The following is a 19,668-nucleotide window of genomic DNA, read 5'->3' on the forward strand; positions in this document are numbered from 1 at the left end:
TGGTTCAAGTCCTATCTCGAGGACAGGAAGTATTTTGTTGAAATTGGTAACTGTGTCTCAGACCAAATAGCTTTTACCTGTGGAGTTCCCCAGGGGTCTATCCTGGGACCACTACTGTTCAATCTGTACATGCTCCCATTAGGCCAGCTAATACGCAGCTATAATGTGTCCTCCCACAACTATGCAGATGACACTCAGATCACTGACGGCAGGAGAACACGGGCCTGTAGATACATTGTGTCACTGCATCGAACATATCAGTGTGTGGATGCAAAACAAGTTTCTCCAGCTAAACTCAGACAAAACTGAAATCATTGTATGTGGCCCACAGAAACAAAGAGAAAGTGTTATCAGTCACCTTGAGACTCTCTCTCTAAAACCTAATAATCAAATTAGAAATCTAGGGGTAATATTGGACTCAGACCTGAACTTTAACAGCCACATTAAATCAATAACATCAGCAGCTTTTTACCATCTAAAAAACATTGCCAGAATCAAAGGAATAGTGTCTAAACCAGACTTACTAATCCATGCATTTCTCTCCAGCAGGTTAGACTACTGTAACAGCCTGCTCACTGGGCTCACTAAACGGGCTGTAAGACAGCTGCAGTACATCCAGAATTCTGCTGCTCGAGTCCAGACTAGAACCAGGAAATACGACCACATTAGTGCTCAGATCTCTGCACTGGCTTCCTGTCGCTCAGAGAATAGACTTTAAAACAGTTCTGCTCATGAACAAGTCTCTTCATGGTCTAGCGCCAAAGTACATCTCTGACATGTTAGAGCCATATGAACCAACTCAGACTCTGAGAACCTCGGGGAGGGGTCTCCTGCTGGTGCCCAGAGTCAGGACTAAACAAGGTGAGGCTGCATTTCAGTTTTATGCTCCTAAAATCTGGAACAGTCTTCCAGAAGATGTGAGACAGGCCTCAACTCTGACAATGTTTAAATCCAGGCTGAAAACAGTCTATTTAGCTGTGCATATGACAACTGAAAGTATTTTATCTGCACTCTTCACTTTTAATTAATTAATTTAAAAAAAAAATGTATATTTATGAAATTATTTTATTTGCCTTCTTGTGATTTTATGTAGCTGTAAAGCACCTTGAATTGCCTTGTGTACAAATTGTGCTCTACAAATAAACTTGCCTTGCCTTGCCTTGTCATAAAATTAATTGTTGCAATCATAAAATATAAAACCCTGTCACTCTCTGTGCAGGATATTTATCCAGTCACATCAGCTGGGAAGTCACTGCTGCCGCTGAACTGATGAATTCACTTGTTTGTCTGTGCACAGCTCTGTGCCTTTTGTGTTTCCTTGTGGTGAGGAGACAATATTCAAGGGTGCGACTCCATCTCACTGAGTTTTGTGCCAATGCAACAAATTAGAAGAAGAGAGAGCAGAGAAGGGAAGAGGGGGATTGGGAGGGCATGGGCATTAGAAATCCTCTTAAAGGGTTTAAGTTTCAAGTCTAGATAAAAGCTGTCACATTCTGAGGCAAAGCTGGTTAAAATCATTCATTTTATTTAGTTTTCTGACTGTATTAACATGACTCAGTGAGGTGATAATTTGGGTTTGTCATATTGAGGAGCAGTTTTTACTGAATGCCTTAAATATATCAATATGTCTGAGTGGTTTTCATAGCTCCCCCATTTTTCCATGTTTGAGGAATTCTCTGAGAAACAGTCTAAGTTTAATTTTTGATGACAATCAGTAATTCAAAGAAAGTTTTGGCAATAAATATTAGCCATCAACTTCCCTTGCCTTGTAGTTCTGTCTCTTAATCACAAGTATTAATCAATCACAGGCAGGAGAGGATAAAGGGTGAGAGGGGTGCTTTCTAACTCTGCTCATTGGCCAATGTGACTGGCGGTGAGGAGAGGAACCATCCCTTCTGGGTATAATACATCAGACCTGCTGAGTCACTTTGCTGCATTGGAGCACCAGCAACGGCCAATCAGCATCTTCCTCTGAGGTCAAACCAGCGATGGATTCTGCTGCAGGATGTTTTTGATCTTTGAGTATCTGTCTGCAATCAGTTCTGTTCTTACCCTATTTCTGCTATGATCCAGTATAATGTCTACTGCTCAATGGAAATTTCTATCGTTTTCAGTTCTATTCTTTGTAATGAAGAGATCATCTCTGTGTGCAGAGATGTATTTTGGAAATATGAAAATGTAATACTTGTAAAGCAGAATGCAACTATGTGATGGTATTTTGCATCAAGATATCCAATAATACAAAGTTCCACAATACGTTTCATTTAAAGGGCCTGCAGTTTTCATTTTACATGAGGGAAATGTGTGACAGTGTTCCACAATGTTCCTGCTGCCAACAAACCCCACGAACAACTGATCCTTCTAACACACTCATTTTCATTGTTGTTTCATGTTTATTTGTTGTTGCCACATATGTATATTATACATATACATATTATAGCACACTCACGCCTGACTTTACCATAAAATTCAGTGGTTTTATTGTACTTAGTTTTATATAAAGTTGACTTTCAGGTTTTTGGAGATTCATGCACTCATCAGCCACTTCATTAAAAACACCTGTAACATCTCCTGCCAACAGAATGAATGTTCATCTCCACTTTCTACTTGAAATGCAATAATCTAAATTTTTATCAGTAACTGTACTGCTCAGAAACAACTAACAACTGCTATATCCATTTTGCAATTCCAATCATACAAGTTGATTAAATGCAACTCATTTATTTAGGATCCAATTTAAGAACTTGGGGTTTCTGCCTGTTTAACTTCATGTTTGCAGCGAACACTTTCAGCTCAATCACTCAGAAGAGAGAAAGTCCAAAACCCAAAATCCAGATCAGACATTTTTTTTTTACAAATCACTGACCAATGGGTTTAGAGATTTGGATATTTTGGACACTCCTTGGCCAAAGAGAAGTTAAGAGGGAAAAAAAAAAGAAAAGAAAAAACACATTCAGAGATTCGTTCATCTGGTTAATCATTTATTTCAGCACGAACATACACATTCCAAGCACCACAAGTGGAAATGGTGGCTGTGTGGCTAACTGCAGGCTCTGAGCTGTGATCATTGATTCCTAAGAGCAGCTCACTTTACATGAGATTTCTGAAACACGATAAGGGCACTGCAGGGTGGAAAGAAAATAACAGAAGTGATTTTTGTTCACTGATGGCACACAATGTGGCTTAAATGGTTAAACTAAGACAAGTCAGAAAAGGCAAACCCTACAACATCAGGCACATCCATTATGACAGAGAGGATATCCAATAAACTCTTAATGGCCTTTTTTAGATGTCGACATGAAAATTACCTGCACTTTTTATTATTCTTTAACATCTTCAATAAAATCAAAACCAAGCAGCAATTCGTATATAAACAATTTGCTACTGCTTAAATAGAGCAATATAGATTGAAATATCAGTCATCTATTATGTTTAAATATTTTGTTTTATCATTTGATATAACTGGAGTAAAGCTGGAATTAAGCAGAAAATAGTCAAACTTCTGAGTGCGATTACATCTATTTACATGAGCTTACTTGGATAGTACAGTTTTTGATGAAGCGTTATTTTACTAAAATTCTTCCTGCAGGCCTGTAACAATAATTTAACTTCATTTAACTTCTATGCTTCAGGTTATTAAGTTCTCTTGACAGCAACAACTGGCTGTGTGTTCAAGTGTCTCCTAAATATCATTGCACCTCCCAAAAGGTTTATGCCTACATGTGAAAACAGAAACACATCTGTCTTCCCCTTGGTTCAACTGGATATCACTATAACAATTTAACAAGTCAGAGGAGAGGGTAAGTGAGGATGGGTGGGATACAGACATGATGGTACGCCCTGTGGCACACAGTGGCACACAGTGGCAGAAAGTGACAGACGAAGGCAGGCTTCTACTGGATTTTGGTGATGGCCTCGTGGATGGACTGAGCGATATAGTCGATGTTCTTGGTGGTCAGACCACACATGTTGATGCGACCGCTGGCCATCAGGTACACATGCTTCTCTTTGATCATGTACTCCACCTGTTTGGCTGCAACGAGTAATGAGAAACATCTATCATCTACCAGAGCTCCACGCATCAACAACAGTTCGCTGAAAAAACGTTATAAAAGATGACGACCATGAGACACTGCAGGGGAAGATGAAAGATATCGTGAAGCAGTGTGAACAAGCAGATAAAGTTGTCTGAAACTACAATTTGGGAGTTCTTTCATTTACTTATTCAGTTCATTTTCAGAGTTTTGGCTACAATTTCTACGATTACTTTCAATATCGCACTATCGTTGGATACTGAGATCACACGATAGTGCGACCTGATCTTACAGAAGTCTGACGAGTCCACAGTCTGAAACAGAGTTTGTGGCCTCTTCCTTTGCTCAGCAGCAATACAAGGGGCTACTGAGGTGGATTTAAGTAAAGCAGAGCTTTTCTCAAGTTAATAATACATACATTTCCTACTGTAAATGTAATAAAAGCCTCACAAGTAAGACGCCAGTTACAAGTCTATGACATCCTGTCAGACAGTTTTGTCCCATTCTTCACATGGCTCAGATGATCCAAGTATTTTCATTCCGCTGTGTGTGTGCGTGTATGTGTGTGCGTTTATTTTAGACTCACGGTTCAGGCCAGTGAAGCTGAACATCCCGATCTGCTGAGTGATGTGATCCCAGGTCCCTGGTGTGCCCAGAGTTTCCAGCTTACTTTTCAGCTGATCCCTCATCAACAGGACCCGATCTGCCATGGTCTTCACGTTATCCTTCCTTCAGAGTGGTGGGAAGATGGGGGGATAGCAAAGAGAGTAGCATATCAGAGAAAAGAAGCAGAAACAGGGCAAGAAATTAACTAACAAAACCTGAAATGCTTTTTGCTGTGTATCATTAGAAGAAAATAAGTGAAAGGCCAAGTGTTTCAAGACGTGTGAAAACATGAATGTTTAGGGTTGAGCATGGCACTGAAAAGTGTGATATCAGTTTGAAAGGAGCCATGAGTTCACATTTGGGGTAAATAATCAGCTAAGTCATGCAGTGCTGTCCAGCCCCAACAAGTGTACATGTTGGGGGCGTACCATTCTGCAAACAGCTCGGGGGTGTTGAGGGTTTTGCTGACGATTCGTGCTCCCTGAGATGGTGGATTGGACCAGGTTGTCCTCACAATCTTCTCCATCTGGGACAGGATGCGGGTCAGGTTCTCAGTGTCCTTGGCAACCACAGTCAGGTTTCCCACTCTCTCATCTGACAACAGCCGCAAAGAAGAGAGGACTTACATTAAAACGAAGTAAGAGACCCACACATATTGTAAGGATTCAAAAATCGAATTATGTTGAAAAACTGACTAAATGGACTGATTACATAACAGAGACCACCGAGCCTGCGGGGTAAGCCTGTGGGGTAAGAATGGCTTTCGTTGTAAAGATGGTACTGACCCAGTACTGTTTCATGTTTGGTTTTGATTTGCCCTGCTCTGAGTAAGCGCTTACTCACTGCTTCAGAAAATGAATAAAATATCAGTTAAAAAAAACCAACACAGTCAGAATGAATGTATGTGAAATGTATGTGGCAGGAGTCTTCTTTTTAGCAAGACCAATTATGAATCTACCTTGGGTCCATGTTACCCACTAAACCACACACAACTAGATAAATGAGTATCCAAGCCTGCACACTGTGAGTACTCACTATAAAGGCCGAAGTTTTTGGAGAAGGACTGAGCAATAAAGAGCTCGAAGCCCTCTGAGACAAAGAAACGGATGGCCCAGGCGTCTTTTTCCAGGCTGCCAGAGGCGAAACCCTGGTAAGCCGAGTCGAAGAACACAAACAACTTTCTCCGCTGGAGAAGGATGGAGAGAAAATTACAGAGGAGCAAAAAGAAAGACAAAAGCATGACTTCAGAGTGTCCTCGTCCATTTTTGGACACACGTGCATTAAATACAGAACAAAATATGAGAATCTGTTTGACACCTTCATGATCTCTGCGATGCGCTTCCACTCCTCCTGGGTTGGGTCTGTGCCGGTGGGGTTGTGTGCACAGGCATGAAGGACAAAGATGGAGTGTTCTGGAGCTTTCTGTTGACAGAGGAAGAGTTAAAAACATCTGTATTTCACTTCAATTTCACTTTGTTTTTCCTCAAGCAAACAGTCTTCATGCCATTTTCCAAAGACTCAGCTGAACATACAAGAAACAATACTTCTTAAAGCAGATTAAAAATTAAACTGTAGTCCTGATGATGGTGAATATGAAAAAATCCTAGGAAAAAAAATGAGCTCTTCTCACCTCCAGGTCATCCAGAAACCCAGTGAGGTCTAGGCCTCTCTTAGCAGCATCCCAGTAATGGTATGGGCGGATGTCCTTGAAGCCAGCGTCAGCAAACACACTATTGTGATTCTCTGCAATGAGAATCAACCCGTCATTTAAATCATACACATATTATTTAGGTCATTATCACCTCCCACCTCATCCCATAAGCATTTTTTTCTGCAGCCATTCTAACAAAGTTGTTTCCTATGTTACAGCTGTGTACTAACCCCATGTGGGTGCTGAGACGTAGACAGGTGTGGCAGTGTTGTTGACGCCATTGTACCACCGCCGCAAGAACTCTGCCCCGATCCTCAACGCCCCTGTCCCACCCAGAGCCTGGACTCCTCCAACCTTTGAAAGGAAAGAAAGGGAGAAGCTGCTCACTAACACAGAAGACAGAGCAAGTGGAAAAAAAGTGTGAAATAATTCGTTACTGAAGGGAACACACTCACTAATCTGATATTAATAGATCAATAATCAATTAAATTAAGAAATGTCACATTTCAGAAAACATACATTGACCATATGATGGGATTTGTTTGCCAGATAAGAAATGTTATTTCACAATAAAATTAGTATATTACCTCAGAGCCAGTCTGGAATCAATATGGCAGAAAGGGAAAACGAACAACAGATGAGGGCTACAAAAGCTCCTCAGTACAGCTGACAACAGAACATGTCCACCAGAAGCTGGCTTCATCAATCTGGCAGGGTGGGTGTGAGTGGGCGGGGCTTAGCAGAAGAGGAGGAGTTACCGGGGGCTCACACCAAAAGAGTCGTGAGCGGCCAGCTGCCATTCATTTTCAATGTAAGCTGGCGTTGATGAGCGGCGTGTTGTGAGCTTCATGAGCTTCGTGAGCTTCAAGAAAGGCTCAACTTTATGCAAATGAGCAGTGACGCGACGTGACGACAGCCAATTAGGGCCGATCTGGATTCCGAAGGCGGAAAAAAAAGGCGAAAAAAAGCGGAAAACGGCAGAGCGCAAACACAAAAAACACAAAGAAGGCTGCCAGCCCAAGAGTACGATCCATGGTGAAAGAGGGAACCGATGTATGGATGGATTATTATATATATATGCTAGTTGCTATACATATGAGCCCCGCCCCTTTGGCCGCTTCCGGCGGCAGAAGAAGTACAAGCGGCGGGTTGTGAGCGTCGTGAGCGGCTGTGGTCGCTCACAATGCTTTTGGTGTGAGCCCCCGGTAAGTGATGCGAGGAACTTTCCTAATATATGCTCCCAAGTATTTTCTGTGGGATCCATTATAATTCCCCTTTAATATACAGTAGGTTTGCAATTCCAAGTTTTAAGTAATGTAGACAGTGCCCCTGTCATTTCTTACTGACATTTATATATAGCTCGATAAGCTTTCTTCAGTTGACATTGTAAGTGAAATGGTTGCTCAAACCTTTGGACATACCACAAATGCTGTTTATTTTCAGATTTCTAAAAATATCTAGTGTGTATGAAGGAGTTACATCTAGCAGCACAAACTGCAACCAACTGAATACGCCTCACTGACTCCAAACGATAGCGTCCCTCCTGGATAACTGCAGCTGTATTGCAGTCAAGAGGCAAGGAGGGTGGCTCTGTTGCTTTAAGGTGAATAAAACATGATTCTTATTTTGATGCAATTCTACTCAAAGGAAATCATAGCTCCAAAATGTGGATAGAAAGTCAAAGTGAGTGTGTATCTCACCCTGTTTTCCTTGATGGCAGTGCTGTCGTCTCCCAGAGCGACCTTAGAGGCAGCAGAGCGGAACTCGGGCAGGCCGAGGATGGGCAGGTACTCATGGTTCAGGCTACTGTCCTCCACAATCAGCCGCTCCACCTTCTTGACTACCGGCAGCACCCATGGCTGGCTGTCATCAGTACGGTAAGCTGGAGGGGACACAAAGTAGCACAGCACTCAATAAATCATGCCTTACATTCTACTCAAGAAAAACTGAAATCCAATCACACCAAAAGAAAACATTGAATCTTTTGTGATTCACTAAAATCATCTAAATGTAGAAAAGGACAGTGTCCTGTTTTACAATATTATAGAAATTGTTCTATGAAACCCTTCAGCCTGAAGTTCAGCCTGCAATGTCATGTTAACAGACAAATAATCAGCACTTAAAACAGTTTTTTTCTTTGCTTTTCATTACTCTAAAGAATGCTGACAAAATCTCATAGTTCTACCAATACAACCTTTCAATAAAAATAAAAAAACAGTTCAACAGAGACCTAGCATTTAACGTCATATGATATCACAGTCTCAGAGGGTCACTCACACTAGCCAGACTAAAGTGAGTGTTTCACATGTTTGACTCCTTGAGAATTCAAGCTACTTCATACAGCACTGAAGCTTGTGTAGAGTTTAATCAAATATCAGAGTCAAAGGGGAAACATTTAAAAGGTCAAGTACTTTTGGTGCTTTTTAATTACTGGATCAGCTGGAAGCACATTTGCGAGGGGATAAATTAGTTACATATAACAAACACATAATTTACCTAGAACTGCGTCACAGCCATGCTATCAAACAGACAGGTGAGGCTGATCATTTCAAGGCCAAACTGGTCAAGTGATCACACATTTGTTTTGACAACAAGCTGCAAAAATGTAAGCCCGTGTGCCTCTTTAGACGAGGTTAACGCTATACGGGTAGTTATACTCTAAAGCAATAAAGAAGATGATGCAGCAAACACAAAGACTGAAACTAAATCTATACATATGAACCTTTTGTGATGATACTTCAAGTAGACGTTCGATTACTTTGCACACAATATATTGCTGGTTGTGTACACCCACATACTACTGACCTCTCACAGCATGTTCAGTTCTGATGGCATGTATATTACTAATGATTTTGGCTTAATCAATGTAAAACCAAACTAGTCAAAATATTATTCTAGGGATTCATTTGCACTTAATAATGATAATGTCTCCAGCAAGCCTGGGGAGCTAATGATGAATCAGAGGGGCTCGAATGATGATGAAATGTTGTGATATTTGATAATGATCTGATATATGAGCTGATCTGACAGCATTAAAACTATAGGGAGAATCAGATTTTATCCTAAAGCAGCTGCTTTTAAACTGCAAACACATAAAAGTCAAATCTTTATGCTCCCGCCGAGGGACACAAAACACCAACATTACTTTAATAATGGAAACTTATGTGTTCAAGGACACAAAGGCTGGAACAACATCAGAAACCTGTTAAACTCGTCGAGGGGTAATTGTTGTGTTAAAAAGAAAAAAAGAGCAGTTACGAGGCGAGTTCTGTCATTGTTAGATATTAGCACTTACATCTACAGTGAGCTACAGTGTTCACTGTCAAAATGAGAAGGAAATCATTTTAGCACCAGCTTGTTAGCTTTACAGTTAGCTTGCAGCGAAGGTCAAATCAAAGAGCTGCTGCTGTATGGTGGCTTGGTGACACCATCACCGCTCCAGCACACAGCTAGGATAGCAAACACAGCGGGAAGCACAAGTTTCTGCTGGCTAAGTTACTGCCGGGGCAAGCTGACTTAGCTTTAGCATTAGCCGCCAGCTATAATCTCTTACCTCCAACTCCCAGGTTCACCTTCTGAGGGTGGCTGTCCTCTCTGAAGTCGGCGCTCAGTTTGAAGACGGCTACAGGGGGGGCCTGCGGGACCTCGCTGAACAGGGACATGGCTCAGAGCACAGCAAATGTAACCGGTGTGGGGCAGGAGGAGTGAACGGGGAGCGGGCACTTCAGGCGACGGGCAGGAAGAGAGAGACAAACCGGGTTCACCTTCACCCAGCTGTTTCAGAACGTGCATGATATAGGCGTCAGTTCGACCACCAATGGGAAGACGCATAACGCAGGCGTGGGTACTGAAACAGCCAATCAGAGCTCATAAAAAAAAAGTGTTTTTCTTTTATTTCATGTGCTATACAAAAAAAAGACCCATTGAAAGTTAAATTATTTACTTCCCATGATGAAAAAAAAAAGATAACCATGTATTTTTCTGTCACCAGATGACTTATGACCTAAATTTTCAATGATGTCCAACACCTGATTTCCAAAAAGTATTTCAGGCTTTGATTAATCTGACCTCAGAACAGTTTTCCACTTTGCCTCAGTCCATTTTAAATTAGCTTTAGTCCAGAGAAGACTGCAGTGTTTCTGAATCATGTACATGTGACTTCCTCTCTGCATGATAGAGCATTAATCTGCATCTGTGGGTGGTACCATGGTGCGAATTACGGGGCGATTTGATGTGTGTGTGTGTGTGTGTGGGGGGGGGGGGGGGGGGGGGGGGGGGTACTCCAGTAACCTGCAGGCGTGCACTGTGGTCAAGTTGTAAACAATGCCTAAAGCGTGCTGCGTTGTTAGGTTTGACAGTTGCCTATGGTGGTCGTACAAAGGTTCTCTTTTTATACCCAGTCATGCTGACCTGTTGGTAATTAACCTGGTCGGTTACATGTTCCTCCAGCTGTTTCTCTTTCACACAATTCATATTTTCAGCCTTTTGTCACCCGTCCCAACTTTTATCAGACATGTTACAGCCATCAAGATGAGCTAATATTTTTCATGAAATCATAAAATGTCTGGTTTTCAAAATATTAAATGTATTCCATGTTTTATTGTAATAAAACATTTCTTTATGAGATTTACAAATCACTAAATTCCTGTTTTCAATTTGGCTTTCATACAGTCTCCTAAATATCTTTTGGAATTGTAATATCAGAGGGTAAAACAAGTGAATAACTGACAAAAAAACCTAATATTTGTCTCAAGAACAGTACTTCAACAAAAGCAAATTACCTAGTTATTTTCAAGTCCCACTGAATATATAAAATGTATAATATTGCATAACACCATTATTACGTAACAGGTTTTTTTTATATAGCCTAACATTATGAGCTTAAATAAAAAATTGGACCTTTGACACTATCAGAGGGTAGTCCTGGTTTCATGCAGACTAACAACATACAGTTGGGCCTGTGTTTGAACACATGCTGTGTGCTCATGGTCACTTGGTTACATAGGGTGTAGTCAGCTAAAATAGGCAACATTTTGGCAAATGTATTCAAAGAACATAAAATGAGTGTTCCTTAATATCAAATTATATTTCTGTGAATAGAAATGGGTCTCTTAAATAAATATCATATGGATCAAATATCATCCATATGTAAATTATCACCTAAATAATCACCTTTTGGATATGACCCAGTCTTAAGATATGGGCCAAAGCTGTTTTGGTAGAAATTTTAATTAATCATCTAATATGTGCATTGTCTTTGTTTTGGTATAATAACAACATCCTCAATAAAAAATCATGCAATGAGAAGTTCAATATCTGATAAAAAAAATGCCATTTAAAATTAACATATCATTTTTAAGGGAAACGTGCCTCTGCACACTGTGGATGTGAATGTTTGATGTGCATGTGTTGACTTTGTGAAACTACGTGCAGCTGTGTGTATACAGATGCATGCTTGTATCAAAAGCTCAGGAAAAAATTGTTGAAAACAATCTAACAATAACATAGAAATCCATAACAGTTACTGTTTCTATCGTTCTATCTGCACAGTGATGTGGTGAATAGCAGGGACTCCAGCTTCCTCCCACCAGCCAAAAACATGCATGTTAGGTTGTATGGTAACTCTAAGTTGTCCCTAGGAGTGAGTGTGAGCATTGATGGTTGTTTGTCTTTGTGTGGCCCTGTGATGGACTGGCGACCTGTCCAGGGTGTACCCTGCCACTCACCCAATGGCAGCTGGGAAAGGCTCCAACCCAGAAACGTTATCAAATGAACATCTGTATCATGCAACATGTCATAGCAGAACCTGTGGTCGGACACAAGAGGTCAGTGTGGTCATAAAGAGGAATGTTCAGCGTCACAGTGACTCCTGTCTTTATTATCTTTTCATTTGGTCATTTCACATCAAATTTTCTCTAAGGTAAATGGACTTGTACTTGTACAGCGCTTTTCTAGTCTAACTGACCACTCAAAGCGCTTCACTACATGCCACATTCACCCCACTCACACACATTTCATTTTTATTATTAGATTGGAAGTGTAATTTATTATAAAAGATAGTTTAATATCTGTGATCTTTAATTGCTGATATTAAAGACTGGAAAAATGTTGTGATATGTCAGACAACAGAGTTGACAAACATAATTTGCGAGACACCTGACTGTAATCATTGACGACCAATTATCCTTGTCTGATCATGCCTCATCTGTCTCTCAGTCATGTCCCTTTGTACTTCACAAAAGGAAAAAAATCAGGTAGCGTCTGATTCAGTATCACTTGCTCCCAGAACAGATCGTGGCTATTGCTCGTCTTTACTATTGCAATGCAGGTGGGACGCCTGGTGTTCCATCAGCCAAAAAGCTCACGTCACTCCACTACTCATTGACCTTGATTGGCCAATGGCTGTCAAAGATCTAATACTGCCTACAGAGTGACTTAAGGGTCTACAACTAGCTATTTGAAGTCAGTCATATAGGCTTATGCTCTTTCTGGACCAGTGTTTTTCCCAGGAATGTTGGTTGGTACTGACTCAACTTGATTGGTACTGCACAAGGCAGTCTCAGACCAGAGTATTCTTATTTGTGGTTCCAAGATGGTGGGATGAGCTACCAAATGTTATCAGGGCATGCATGCACTCAAGAAACTCTTGAGGACACACCTCCTCATAGAGCACCTCTTACCCTATAATCACTATACAACACTTTAATGGGTCATATTCTTTGTGCTTCTTTACTTTTTCTACTTGTTCTCAGTCCTTTAAATGCTATGAAAAACGTTTTTGAAATCTTTTATAGTGGTCTTGAGCAATACTAATATATTTTTCTGTGGACATTGGTTACTTTGTCACTCATTTTCAGTCCAGTCCTTGTATCTGACCATTTTCAGAGGAATGTGTTTTTTTCATTGTTAAGCCCCTTTTAAACATAACCTATGAATCTTTAAAGCAGTAAAGGCACCTAACGTAAGAGATGAACCAGTGTTGCGTCTACACATGACAGACAACTTAGCTAAGAAGCCATTTTGAATTGGATCTTTAGGCACTTCGTTATGAGCAGCCTGTCACAAAGACACATCATTTGTTCCCATTTCTTTAGTTGTATCTATGAAAAACACCAAAGATAACACAGACAGTTTGACAGACATTAGGATTTCTGCAGCAACAAGGTGATTCCCAAAGAGCTATTAGTTGAAAACTTGGCATATCTCACCACAATGTTCAGAGTGTCCTTAAAACATTTGAGAAAACTGAACAAGTGGAGGACAAAAGAAGGAGTGTCAGGCCTAAAAAACTATCTACAGCAGGTGAACAGTATCTGAAAGTGATGTCCTTAAGAAATTGGAGAAAAAAAACAGCAAAGACCAGACACAGGACCTGAGAGATGCATCTGGACCTTCAGCTGATCCATCTACTGTTGGCCCAAGCCTCATCAGAAATGGTCTCCATAGAAGGGTGGCTGTCAAGAAGCCATTCTTAAGGAAGGGAAACAGGGAGAAAAGGCTGAGCTATGCCAAATGACACAAGAAGTGGACTGAAAATCAGTGGCAACAGGTCTTATGGAGGGATGAATCCTCCCCAGAGCCCGGACCTCAACATTATTGAAGCAGTGTGGGATTATCTTGACAGAGAACGGAACAAAAGGCAGCCAACATCCAAAGAAGAGCTTTGAGATGTCCTTCAAGAAGCCTGGAGAACTATTCCTGAAGACTACTTAAAGAGATGACAGAAAGCTTGTCTAACTGGGTGCTCACACCATTAGCAACAAAATCGCATGTGGTCGCCTGCAATCGCCTGGCAGGGAGCGACTGAAGCGACCAAAGCTTACATCGGTTCCCTCTTTCACTATGGATTGCACTCTGTGCAGCCTTCTTTGTGTTGCATCTGCATATTTGCAATGGAAAAGCAGGGCCCACCTGGACTTATAATTAATTTCTCCTCCATTGTTTTTCTCTCTTTCTTCCTTTTTCCACTCTTTTCCAAGTGGAACTACTAGAACATGTGGTTCTCCAGTGGTCCAGCAAAGTCTATGTGTACTCTTTGCCACGGTTCTTCAGGTCATTCCCACAGATGTAATAGCACCAGCTGTGAGAGGTTTCTCAATTTCTGGCAGTCAGAGCGGGACTCTGCTTTCTCCTCTATAGCAGCATCCAGTCCCAGCCACCAGAAATAGCTGCAAGCAATTTCTTTCATCCGCACCATACCACAGTGTCCAGTATGCAGCTCTGCAAGCACTTTTTCTCTTAGGGGTGGTGGAATGATGACACGGTAGCCCCACAATAAGCATCCAGACTGAACTGAAAGCTCATCTCCTCTCACCATGTAATGCTTAAAGCTGGGTGTCAAGCTGGGTGAGTGTTTCTTCACATGAACTGAGGTGACTGGAGCAGCCGTCACATCCTTGAAGTAAAATATCTCAGCTTGTGTGGGCTCAGAGTGTGTGGCAGTCAAAGGGAGTCTTGAGAGCCCGTCAGCATTCTGATATTGGTCTGATATCATATACTTGATCTCATACTGGTGAGCAGATAACAACAGAGCCCATCGCTGCATACGGCTGGCTGCGAGTGATGGAATGCCAGTGTGAGGACCAAAGATGGAGGTTAGAGGTCGATGGTTCGTCAGTAGTGTGAATTTCCTGCCGAAGAGATACTGATGGAATTTCTTAACTCTATACTATATTCTTAACACTATAGACAGTGCTTCACGCTCAATCTGTGCGTAATTGCTTTCCGCTTTGCTCAGCATCCTTGATGCAAAGGCAATCAGTCTCTCTTCTCCAGATGGCATGATGTGAGACAGGACCGCACCCACTCTATAAGGCGAGGCGTCACATGCCAGTTGAAGTGGCAATTTGGGGTCAAAGTGGGCAAGACCCTCAGAGGGCTGTCTTTACGTCTTTGAAAGTCGTCTCACATTTGACTGTCCATTTCCATGTTTTGTTAAGCAGTTCATCTTGCACAAATCTTGCATAGTATGTCAGCAAGCCAAGGAAATACCTCAGCTGACTCACATCTATGGGAGATGGCGCCTCCACAATAGCCTTCACCTTAGATGGTGCCTAGTGGAGGCCTGTGCAGTCAATCACATGTCCCAAGTACTCAACAGATGGTCTGAAAAACTCTCACTTGTCTTTCCAGACTTACAAATCATTGAGATGATTACAAAAAACCTTGGGATGCTTCTTTAAGATCTACTGCAGGGGGCTTGTTACTTCATTCACAACCATGAACATTCCTTGCCAGTTCAGCTTGATCTTTTTTAGCCACTGGCCACCTAGCAGAGCTGGACATTTTCCTGAGATGATGTACAATGGAAGAGTCTCTTTTTGCTTGTTGTATTCCACTGTCACATTCACAGCTCCTAACACTGGGACAGGCTCACCAGTGTATGTCCTTTACTTCAGCTTGGTCTCTCGGAGAGCAAGGTGTTGCAATTTCTCTTTGTACACAACGTCTGATACAGTCCAAGTCCTTACACCAACACTCTGGTGCCTGGTGCTCTGCTTTCCCACAACAGCAGCACAGCTGGCAAGGTGCTGCTTTCTTGGTGGATTCAGCGGACACCTTATGCACATGGGTTGATGTATTTGCTACTGTGCTTCTCTGGCAGCCATCTCCATTGATATGCTGATCTCAATGGCCTTATCCAGTCTCAGGTTAGCTTCAGTCAGTAACCGTTTCTGAATAGCCTCACTGTGTAGACCGCACACCAGCTGGTCATGTATGGTGTCACTGAGTGAAAGTCCAAATTCACAATATTCAGATAACTGTTTCAGTACAGCTACAAACTGTGAAACAGATTCACCCTCTTCTTGGTTCCTTTTATGGAATCTGAATCTCTCTGCAAAGATCAGTGGCTTCGGTGAATAGTGATCCTTTAATATTGTCACTATTTCATCATAGGACTTGTCTCCTGGCTTGACAGGTTGCACTAGACTGCAGTGGGTTGAATGTTTTTCCTCCCATAACACTGAAAAACATTACAATACCATCAGCTTTGATTTTCAATTCAATTCAATTCAATTTTATTTATATAGCGCCAGATTACAACAATTGTCATCTCAAGGCACTTAAGTAATATAGTCCAATTCAAGCCAATTGGAATTCAATTCATTGTAATCATAATCCAATTCATTCATATAGAGCCAATTCAAAAAATTAATATCCTAGCTAAGGAAACCAACAGATTGCACCGAAACCTGTCTTCAGTCCAATCTCCCGTCCTGAGCCTGAGGGACTGTGGAAAGGAACGACTCCCTTTTAACAGGAAGAAACCTCTGGCAGAACCAGACTCAGGAAGGGTGGCCATCCGCCTCGACCAGCTGGGGTTTGAGAAGACAGAAAAGAGGGAAAAGAGGGGGGAAAAACACCATAACACCATTCAAAGGATATCTGTTGGAACAGGGAAACGTTAATAACCACAATAATGTCACATGTACATAAAATCAATTTTGAAATTAAACAGGGGGAAAAAGAGAGCAAAGTGAGGAAAGGTGTGACAGATGAGGTCCCCCAGCAGTCTAAGCCTATAGCAGCTTAACTATGGGATGTTTCAGGATTACCTGAGCCATCCCTAACTATAAGCTTTATCGAAAAGAAAAGTTTTAAGCCTAATCTTAAAAGTGGAAAGGGTGTCTGCTTCCCGGACATTTACTGGCAGCTTATTCCACAAGAGAGGGGCCTGATAACTGAAGGCTCTACCTCCCATTCTATTTTTGTTAGCAAGGGGAAAATACTCAAACCTTTCTGTGTATGAACTCCATTGTTCCGTATTTACTTCAAATGGTCCAATATTTCCAACCAGATTTCTCTCCTTCTCCCAGGGGCGGACTGGTAATCTGTGCATTCTGGGAAAGTCCAGAATGGCCGTCCGGTCTACGGCCATCGGCCCTGCTCAATAACCAAAATGTTCGGTCTATCAACTACTAACAGGTGGCGCTTATAGGACAATCATTATTCCATAGGCCTAAAAGCCAACAAAGAAGAATAACATTGGTGTCTGTCAACAGAAAGATGGCAAGCAAAAAACGTAGCACCCTAACCCCCACTTTTTGGGGTGGAAAGTCTAGGGCCGTTTTTTGGTCCCAGTCCATCCCTGCCTTTTGTGTCGGAGGACAGCAGAGTCCCCTTCACACTGGAGCAGCTAGCTTGTACTGCAGCTAGCCACAGTGTTGTGACGTACGTGTGCCAATTAAACTCATTAAGGTTGCCACATGGTTCCCGCGATGGCTTGCGCGAGGGGTGTAGATGATGTCACAGTGTCGTGCCGGTCATATATAGTGGCGCAAGTCGCTGCGCCAGTAGATGGAATCTTCCCCTAAATGGAGGTGTCGCAACTACGTGAAGGTTACCACTAACTACTCTACAATGACGAAAGTGGAGAAGAAAACAATGCCCCTGTCAAGAGCAGGAAGAGTAGCACTGTCATCAATGACCAGCATTCTCACCTCTGCTTACATGCTGATGAGCCTACAGAAGTTATCATTTCAATAGGAAAGTTTTTGAAGAGTTGATAGCACTTTCCATTCATTTGATGGACAGAAAAAAATGAATAAAAGTTAAATATTTTAAAAAGTATAAAAGTCAGAAATACCAAAAATAATAGCATAAATCTCCTGAAGGAGCTGAATGTTATGATACCAAAGTTTATTGAAATCGGTGAAAGTATGCAGGAGTTGTCAAACTTAAAAAAACGTATGGATGAACTAAGATGTAATAACTTGATAAAAAGCTGTTCCTGTGAAACAGCAGTGAGAATGCTGAAAAGTTGAATGGGGATAGCTGACCATGCTAAAAAAAGTCAAGTGACTAACAGTTAAAATGGCTGCAGTGTAATATGTAGCAGGGGAGTGGAACAGAGACATCATCACAGTGATAGGAATGTTTGTAAACAGCTGCGGCTTAACAAGCTCTCTCCCAGTTAAACCAGCAGAAATGGCTGGATGTATACAATGACCTCCTGCGAGAAAACTGCAAAGCGAGGAAAATAATTTGAAGACTGTAAGAACCAGCAGGGTTAGAGAAACACAGTAATGTAGTTCCATTTCAGTGAAGAGAAAATGTTTTAAATGGCAGTGAGATGAACACACTTGAAGCTGTCTGCTGCATCAGACCAAACATTCTAGTTCGTTGGAGAATGTGAAAAAAATAATAGCATAAATCTCCTGATAGAGCTGAACGTTATGATACCAAAATTATTAAAATCGGTGAAAGTATGCAGAAGTAGAACTTCAAAAAAACGCATGGAAGAACTAAGAATAAAGAAAAACTAGAAAAAGCTGTTCCTGCGAAACAGCAGTGAGAATGCTGATGAGCTGAATGGGGATAGCTGACCATGCTAAAAAAGCTGAAAATAGTGAAAATTTTGCAGAAAGTTATTTGCTCAAGCAAAAGATCTGCAAAGTGATTTTGAAAGGAACTGGATGAAGGCAGAAACTTACAGATTTTTTTTTTAAAAAGTGAAAAAATTCAGAAAGAAGCAGGAAAAATGGGATGAAGGAATTTGAAGTTGAAATGACATCTTGAAGAATGCAGATAGCTGACCATGCTAAAAAAAAAGCTGAACAAAGTTTCAGAAGTCTTGGTTGAAGACTTGGTTAAAAACAATAGAAGGAGAAGAAGATGTTGCTGGACCCCAAATCAGTTGGTGTCCTATGAGCATACATGGTAACTCCATCAGCCAGGTCACATAATTTAAATATCTTGGTGTGCACAATGATCATGACTTCAACTGGCACGCACAGGTGGAAATGGTCTGTACCAGGGTTCATCAGCACCTCCATTTTCTGAGACGACTCCAGCTGTTTGCCATCTGTAGAAATATTATGGCTATTTTCTACAGATGGCAACAATAGAGTGCATAATCAGGTACGGCATCACCTGCTGATTTGGTAACCTCACAGTCAAAGGCAGATCTCAGATCAACTCCCTGCCTTCTTTCACCTTCGTAATATTGCTAAAATCAGGAACATCCTGTCTCAGGCTGATGCAGAGAAACTAGTTTATACATTTGTTACTTCAAGACTGGACTACTGTAATTCCTTATTATTGGGCTGTCCCACATATTCTCTGAAAAGCCTCCAGCTGATCCAAAATGCTGCAGCCAGAGTTCTGATGAGAACTAACAGGAGAGATCATGTTTCTCCAGTTTTAGCTTCTCTTCATTGGCTCCCTGTTAAATTCAGAATAGAATTTAAGATTCTTCTCCTCACATATAAAGCTCTTAATGACCGAGCTCCATCATATCTTAAAGATTTAATTGTAAGATATTTTCCTAACAGAGCACTTTGCTCCCAAATTGCAGGTTTACTTGTTGTTCCCAGAGGTTCTAAAAGTAGAATGGGAGGTAGAGCCTTCAGTTATCAGGCGCCTCTCTTGTGGAAT

At 41.4% G+C, this 19,668-nt stretch overlaps 1 protein-coding gene across 1 annotated transcript; it reads right to left on the reverse strand.

Moving 5' to 3' along the window:
* Window positions 1–2,968: 2,968 nt before the first annotated feature.
* LOC140304840 (aspartate aminotransferase, cytoplasmic-like) lies at window positions 2,969–10,088 on the reverse strand. The gene is made up of 9 exons (XM_072383631.1): window positions 9,845–10,088; window positions 7,992–8,173; window positions 6,522–6,645; window positions 6,271–6,383; window positions 5,958–6,062; window positions 5,676–5,826; window positions 5,069–5,234; window positions 4,621–4,763; window positions 2,969–4,033 (listed from the first exon to the last, which is right to left on the reverse strand). The coding sequence occupies exons 1-9, from the start codon at window positions 9,951–9,953 to the stop codon at window positions 3,894–3,896; spliced, it is 1,233 nt and encodes a 410-aa protein (XP_072239732.1). The 5' UTR covers window positions 9,954–10,088; the 3' UTR covers window positions 2,969–3,893.
* Window positions 10,089–19,668: the final 9,580 nt, after the last annotated feature.

This window comes from Leuresthes tenuis, unplaced genomic scaffold, assembly GCF_036924035.1.
Source record: "Leuresthes tenuis unplaced genomic scaffold, fLeuTen1.0.hap1 SCAF_4, whole genome shotgun sequence".
Lineage (NCBI taxonomy): Eukaryota > Metazoa > Chordata > Actinopteri > Atheriniformes > Atherinopsidae > Leuresthes > Leuresthes tenuis.

What these genes read in the sequence shown, in the direction of transcription:
- LOC140304840 (XM_072383631.1), bottom strand. Translation starts at nt 9,953, where the DNA reads ATGTCCCTGTTCAGCGAGGTCCCGCAGGCCCCCCCTGTAGCCGTCTTC. An exon ending in CTGCCATCAAGGAAAACAGG is followed by an intron (nt 6,646 to 7,991) that starts GTGAGATACACA and finishes TTCCTTTCAAAG; the next exon opens with GTTGGAGGAGTCCAGGCTCT. An exon ending in GCATCGCAGAGATCATGAAG is followed by an intron (nt 5,827 to 5,957) that starts GTGTCAAACAGA and finishes ATCCTTCTCCAG; the next exon opens with CGGAGAAAGTTGTTTGTGTT.